Source organism: Lactuca virosa, chromosome 4 (assembly GCF_052849685.1).
Source record: "Lactuca virosa cultivar CGN04683 chromosome 4, Lactuca_virosa_CGN04683_v6, whole genome shotgun sequence".
NCBI lineage: Eukaryota > Viridiplantae > Streptophyta > Magnoliopsida > Asterales > Asteraceae > Lactuca > Lactuca virosa.
The window spans coordinates 446,271,341-446,278,624 of record NC_136429.1 but is presented as its reverse complement, the minus strand read 5'-3'; the positions used below and the strand labels follow the sequence as shown (position 1 = coordinate 446,278,624).

The window sequence follows — 7,284 nt, the reverse complement described above, 5'->3', positions numbered from 1 at the left end:
GACACACAGTCCGTTTCTGCAGGGCACCAGCTCAACCGATCTCCCAAGTCCCCGGAGTTGAAGAAAACCAGGCCTGCTATGGCTATGGCGAGACTGGACACTACCAGAGGGACTGCCCGATAACGAGGAACTCAGGAGCGGATGGACGAATTCTGATGATCAGCGCAGGGGAATCGACCTCGGAGTCGCCTTCGAGCAGCGGTACGTATTCGACCTAGTAATTGCTTTGAAAATTAATTTATATTTATATATAAGATTAAAACTTGGGGATAACATTTAAAAGTAATTATAATAACTCGCTTATTGAAATAAGTCACAGCATTCAAAAGAACTAAAGGATCCGTTTAGAGAAGCTATGATGGCTGAACATATACATCAGGGTTGTGCATAACTAAGATGTTGCAGACTTAGAGTGAGTAATTCCGCCTTAATTCATGTTCCTTGTTTGGTTGTGGATTTGAGGCAGAGTTACTCAGTTGACCGTCTTAGTCATCCCAATTATTCATAACTTGTACATGACAGGCGATCGTAGTGGTACCGAGGAGGATCATGATATACAGTATCATCACCAGTTATTAAAAACACTTTTATTTGTATGTATGCGCACATCGCGGTACGATACATAGAAGTGTTAACATCAAGGAGAAAACAGAAAGCACTAGAACATTTACAAAGAGTACATTTTTCGAACACCCTAGAAGTACATTGCGAGCGCACTAAGAGTACATTTTCGAGCACGCTAGGGATACATCATCGTATAACAAACATTTCTTTCCAATCAGCAAGAGTTTGTTCGGTAAAGAGTCCGCTACTATCTTTCGTCATGAGTTGGCATGATCCTCACCATACTAAGTTTATATGTTTCTAATCGCCTCGATCGTCAAGCCCTCGAAACCCCCGTCATTCGTATCAACAGTCCGACCTAGACCTCAGTTTTGTCTTTCGTATCTTAAACCCTGAAGTACTCATGCGAAGAGTACTTTGTCCCCCGAAGTCTTATCGTCGGATGTCCGCAGGCCGTCACGAAATACCACTCGTCTAACAGACCCAAGTTCGAGCAGAGAGGCTATGGACGAATACAGTCCACCTATCACTATTCAGGGTATACGCGAGGGTGGTATATGATTATGATTACGCAGATTTAGTATGTGTGCTTCCGCCCTATCTCCTGTTCCTTGTTTGGTTGTGGACCTGGGGCAGAGTCGCACATCCGACCGTTTTATTAATCCTAATTATATACGACTTTTATACACGAAGTAATGATAGATGGACCAAGTACGAATCCCATCATGAACAGTAGGGCAAAGTTGCCAGGTCTACGAGTGAGTATTCTGCCAAATAGAGAAGCGCAACCCTAGTAGTACGGCTAAGAAAGTTAATTTCGGGACGAAATTCCATCTAACGGGGGGATGATGTGACAACCCAAAAAAAAATTAAAATTTTTGCCTTGCAAAGCTCAGCCAGTCACGTCAACTGGATGTCAGACTCATTTCTGCTATCATTTAGCCTCGTTTGGAGTCCGTTTAAAGGTCCAAAGGTCAGTACATTCAAGCATTGAGCATAGAAATGGATCGCGTACACTTCTAGCATCAAATCCGGGCCTTACACTCCAACATCAGGAGTGTACGGCCGCACACTGGGTGTGCGGCCGCACATCCCTCTCCTGGCAGCACACTCTCGTGTATATAGGAGGGGCTTAGCCTTCTTTCATCCCTTTTCACTCCCCAAGGCTTAGAACTCGATTTCTCTCTCAACTATCATCCGATTTTCAGCCTAGATCTTCAAATCTTCATCCATTTCACCAAGAACACCAAGAACACACACTTGTTCTTAGTGATTTTGAGCCTTCTCGAGCTTCCGGATCGTAAGTACTTCTTCCCAATGCTTGAATCTTGTTAAGAACACTTGTTTTAGTCCTTAGAAATGCCCAGAACTCGTGATCTTATGGTGTGTGCGGCCGCACACACACATGCTGACCGCACACCCCTACGTACGACCGCACACACGCCCTCTGTACGGCCGCACACTCCGGTGTGCAACCGCACACACATGCTGGCCGCACACCCATGGCCGCACACTCCTCAAAGTGGCCGTACACTCCCATTTAGTGAATCACATGTGCTTCCAACACTTGGTCAATGTGTTTCCTAGTCCCGTGAGGTGTTTCCTTGCATTTGGTTGCTTCTAAACACTATATTTATGTCAATATATGCCATTATATGTCTTTTAGGACTCGTTAAGTCTCGGGACTTCATTTGTGGAACTTCTCATCCTTACACGCTTATTCGTTGAATCACCCACATCAGGTGAGTTCATACCCCGTAATGAATCTTTTAACTGTTTTCAATGTTTTAAGAGGGGGGATACAAGTTGAACACAATGTTAATTGCGTAATTGTTTGTTACAAACATCTTTCAAAATATTGCTTATGCCTTTTATAAGTGATCAAAACATTTCAAAAACTCTTTTAAAGTTATGTTACTTTATAGTTTCACAAAACTCCGTTTTTTAAAGTACTGGCATAACTTGGTAGATAAAAGAGTCTTTTCAATATCAGTTCAAGGAAAACATTAGTAAACTATAGTGGGTATAGTTTAGGAAAAACACTACTTATTTCCTTCTAATACAATAAAGCATGCAAGGAGTCAGTTCAAGTACATTAATAGTAAACTATAATAGGTATAGTTTAGAAATCCAGTTCATGCTAGATACAATACACGATAATATAAAGAGAACCCACTATAAAGAGAAACAGGGAGGAATACACCATACTAAGTACCGGGAAAAATCACGTTAATATATCTTGTAGGGTTTGCATTGACACTGGTGCGATTTCACGTACCAGGACTAGCAGGCACGAGGTGATAAAACTAACAATATATCTTGCCGAGTTTGCATTGACACTGGTGCGATTTCACGTACCAGGACTAGCAGGCACGAGGTGATAAAACTAATAATATATCTTGCCGAGTTTGCATTGACACTGGTACGATTTCACGTACCAGGACTAGCAGGCACGAGGTGATAAAACTAATAATATATCTTCCTAGTTACATACTAGTTCACATTTAAACCTTTAATTAACCGACTTAGGACTAAAGGCTACTTTAGACTCCCCGAGGTGTATTGTACATTTAATACTACCTGGAGTCTGTATTTTACTACTTTAGACTCCCCGAGGTGTATCGTTCATTTAATACTACCTGGAGTCTGTATTTTATTACTTTATAACCAGTTGTGTCATTGCTGAGGTAAAACATTATTTTCCCTATTACATTTACTTGTGATCTTCTCACATATTCATTAATGTATAAACTATATTTAGTTAAAGATAATCTCACTTGGGAAAATACCTACTAATACAAGGAACGAACACCCATAACATTTGATGCCTTGGTAGAAGGCTACATTTAGTAGAAAGGACTATAATGCTAACCTTATGATTCCCTAATGTATACATCAAAGGATACATATATATCAATAGGATCCGACAGGTAATAGGATGTGTGCTTTCCGCTTCATTTCCTGTTCCTTGTTTGGTTGTGGGCTTGGAACAGATTCACCCAGTCTACTATCTATCTGATTCTAGATATATATGTCCAGTATACATTGAGTCAACATGAGGGTACCAGGTATGGGTCAAGTCATAGAACACAGAGTCAGTGCACAGTTTTCTAGTACCGAACATACCTTCCAAATCAGAACTTTGGGTATGCAAAACTAGAAACTTACCAGTTAAGGGTTTAATCCATTTTATTAAACCAGTATAAACTTAAAGAACCTTAGGTGATGAACTCTATAATACTTTAGTTTATACATCACGGATATATATATCATTAATACCCAATAGGTAGTTGGATGTGTGCTTTCCGCCTTACTTCCTGTTCCTTGTTTGGTTGTGGGCTTAGGGCAGATTCACCCAATTAACTCTCTATTCGATATTAGATCATATATAGCCAGTATAAACTAAGTGATTATAGGAGTAATTACTGTGGTCACCATTTTATTATAAGAAATAAGAGTTTTCCTTAAAGAGTCTTTTCATTAAATATAAAGGAACCATTACAATTAACTCCATGAGTAACAAGTGAATACACCGGGATTATATACCACAATGATCAAACAAACAATGGGATGTGTGCTTTCCGCCTTAGAGCAGATGCGCTCAATCGATTGTTTGTTTACTCTGAGTTGTATATCACTTGTATCCATTTAGTACTCATAGAAAGGATTGTAGAATCATTTTACGTATCTTTCACCAAAGTAGAAAATATAGGATTTTCTAAGAGGAACCGGCGAACTTTTGTAAATAGAATTTACGATTTATTTATATCACTAAAATCTTATGAACTCACCAGCTTAATTGCTGATCAACTCTTTCAAATAACTTGTATTCTCAGGAGACTATTAGACAGGTACTCGCACTGGGATCCCGAAGGTGGAGCAGTATAGCTTCAAGTCTTGTTTGTTAATTGCGATTGTATTCTATGTTTTGTGAACACACACTTTGTAAACACTTTCTTTCTAATGAAATGGTTGTTTATTACTTTGATTACTATGATGCATGTCTTGTGATACTAAACATGACGTCCTCCACCCCAGAACGTTTCTGCCGTTCCGGTTTTGGGGTGTGACAACGCGGGTGCCCTAGATAAATTTATCTATAGACAACTTGTTGAAGAGCACGTTGAAGTGCATGTTGAAGAGCACATTGAACAACATGTTGAAGATCAAGATCATGTAGAAGTAGAAGTAGAAGAGGTAGAAAAGCAATAGCATGTTAAAGAGCTTGTTGATATATGCGATCCAAGAAGGTGGGAAAATCTTAATTATGATGAGATTAAACTTTTGGTCGAGAAAGTTCCTAAAAGAGATACTAGTATTATGTATGGTCCCTACGATAAATTTGGTAGACGATTTTCCGCAGCTTTATATACTAGAACTTTACCAAATTTGAAGAAGTGTGATAGAGAATTGCTAGTATATTAGAAAGAGCAAGGCAAATTATTTTGTTTCTATTATAATGTGTTTAGAAAACGGATTTCGAAAGGTAAATCGGATGGTGAAGGTTATGCAGATTGGCACCATGTTACCACTAGGGTTAAAGAACATGAAATTTCCTTGGATCATCTTACAAATAGGATTAAATGGTTTGATATGTGTAAAAGATTGAACTTGAATGAAAAAATTAATAAAGTTCAATACGAGCAATTCAAGAAAGAAAGATATTACTGTAAAGTAGTCATTTTAAGAATCATTTAGCATTTCGTGGATCCAATGAAAAGTTATATAAAAAAGGTAACTATAAATTGTTTTTTTGTTCCAATTCCACCAAATACCTTTTTCTTAATTACGATGCCTGATTCCACTTCTTATTTGTGAATTATATATAATAGGTAATGGGAATTTTTTGGTTGTCATTGAAATGTTGGAAGAGTTTGACCCGGCTATCAAAGAGCATGTACGGCAGATCACAAGTGACGGGCTTCATGTGCATTATTTTAGCCACACGATCCAAAATGAACTAATACTTTTGATATCTCAAGAAATTAAAAAAGAACTTATCAAGAGGATAAAGGAAGTAAAGTACTACTCAATCATACTTGATTGTACTCCCGATTCAAGTCACCAAGAACATATGACTATAATAATAAGGTATTTAAAGTTATCATATAATTCTGTTACTATCGAGGAGTCCTTTTTAGGTTTGTTGAATGTTGATGATACCACTGGAAAAGGACTATTTGATATTACACTTGAGGAGTTAAAGTCTCTTGGTCTTGAAATTAATGATATGCGTGGTCAAGGCTATGATAATGGAGCAAACATGAAAGGAAAACGCCAAGGAGTGCAAAAGAGATTTTTCGATATAAATCCTAGAGCATTTTACACTCCTTGTGGTTGCCATTCTCTCAATCTAACATTATGTGATATGGCTAACCAATGTGTTAAAGGAAAAAACTTTTTTGGATTCATCCAACACATTTATACTATCTTTGCAAATTCTACTAGGAGGTGGGAAATTTTGAAAGATAATTTTAAAATTTGAAGGCTTAAGTCATTGTGTCAAACTCATTGGGAAAGTCGGGCTGAGAGTGTAAAAGGTATTAAACTGCAACTTCTGGATGTACGGGAAGCTTTACTTCAAGTTGGAGAAAATGATAATGATGCTGCAATTGCAATTGAAGCAACTTCACTAGCAAAAAAAAGAACTTAGTGACTTTGAATTTTTGGTATCAACTGTTATTTGGTATGAAGTACTAAACCATGTGAATATTGTAAGTAAGAAGTTACAATCAAAGGATATGCATCTTGACAATGCTATTACAGAAATAAACAAATTTATTGGGTACTTCAAGGATTATAGAGAAACTGGTTTTTCAAAAGCAATTGTTGAAGCTAAGGAGATTGCTAATGAAATGGGTATTAATCCAATATTTCCACAAAAACGTTTGATTGAACGGAAAAAAAGATTTAATGAGAGTTCAAGTAGGGAAGACGTTTCATTTACACCTGAAGAGAAATTCAGAGTCAGTTATTTCTTATATATTGTTGATCAAGCCATTTCTTCTCTTGAGACAAGATTTGAACAATTTAAAGAGTATGACAAAGTATTTCGTTTTTTATTTCCACATAATTTGAGAGGAAATGAAGATAAAGATCTTAAGTCGTATTGTCATCGTCTTGAAAATGCACTCAAGTTTGAAGAAAGATCGGATATTAATGTCGAGGAACTTTATACGGAGTTGAAATTATTTGAGACATTGGAAACCAAGGAATTTAGCAACCCTATAGATGTTTTGAAGTTTTTGAAAGAACTTGATTATTTCCCAAATGCATGCATTGCATATAGAATATTTTTGACTATTCCAGTAACGGTCGCATCTGCAGAAAGAAGTTTTTCAAAATTGAAGTTTGTGAAATCTTACTTATGCTCCACAATGACCCAATAAAGACTTAGTGGTTTGGCGGTGATATCTATCGAGAACGAACTCTTAGAGAGTATAGACTACGAATATTTGATCAACCATTTTGCAATCAAGAATGCTAGAAGAGCTTCACGGATCGTTGGTTAGCTTTTATGATATGTAATTACTTATTAAAATACTATGATTTTGCTATGTTTATTGATATAAGTTTATTGTCATTTTAATAAAAAATTAGTTTATGTAATTTAATTCGTTACATGTTAAGGCCTAAGGGCCTTTTTTATTCGCCTCGTCCTGGGCATTTGAATCCTCAGGACCGACCCTAGGGATCGCAGTATAACGGAATCCTCTACAT

General features: G+C 37.3%; 1 protein-coding gene across 1 annotated transcript; it reads left to right on the top strand.

Moving 5' to 3' along the window:
• Positions 1-6,305: 6,305 nt before the first annotated feature.
• On the top strand, positions 6,306-6,953 carry LOC145106707 (uncharacterized). The gene has a single exon (XM_079043645.1). The coding sequence runs from the start codon at positions 6,306-6,308 to the stop codon at positions 6,951-6,953; it is 648 nt and encodes a 215-aa protein (XP_078899771.1).
• Positions 6,954-7,284: the final 331 nt, after the last annotated feature.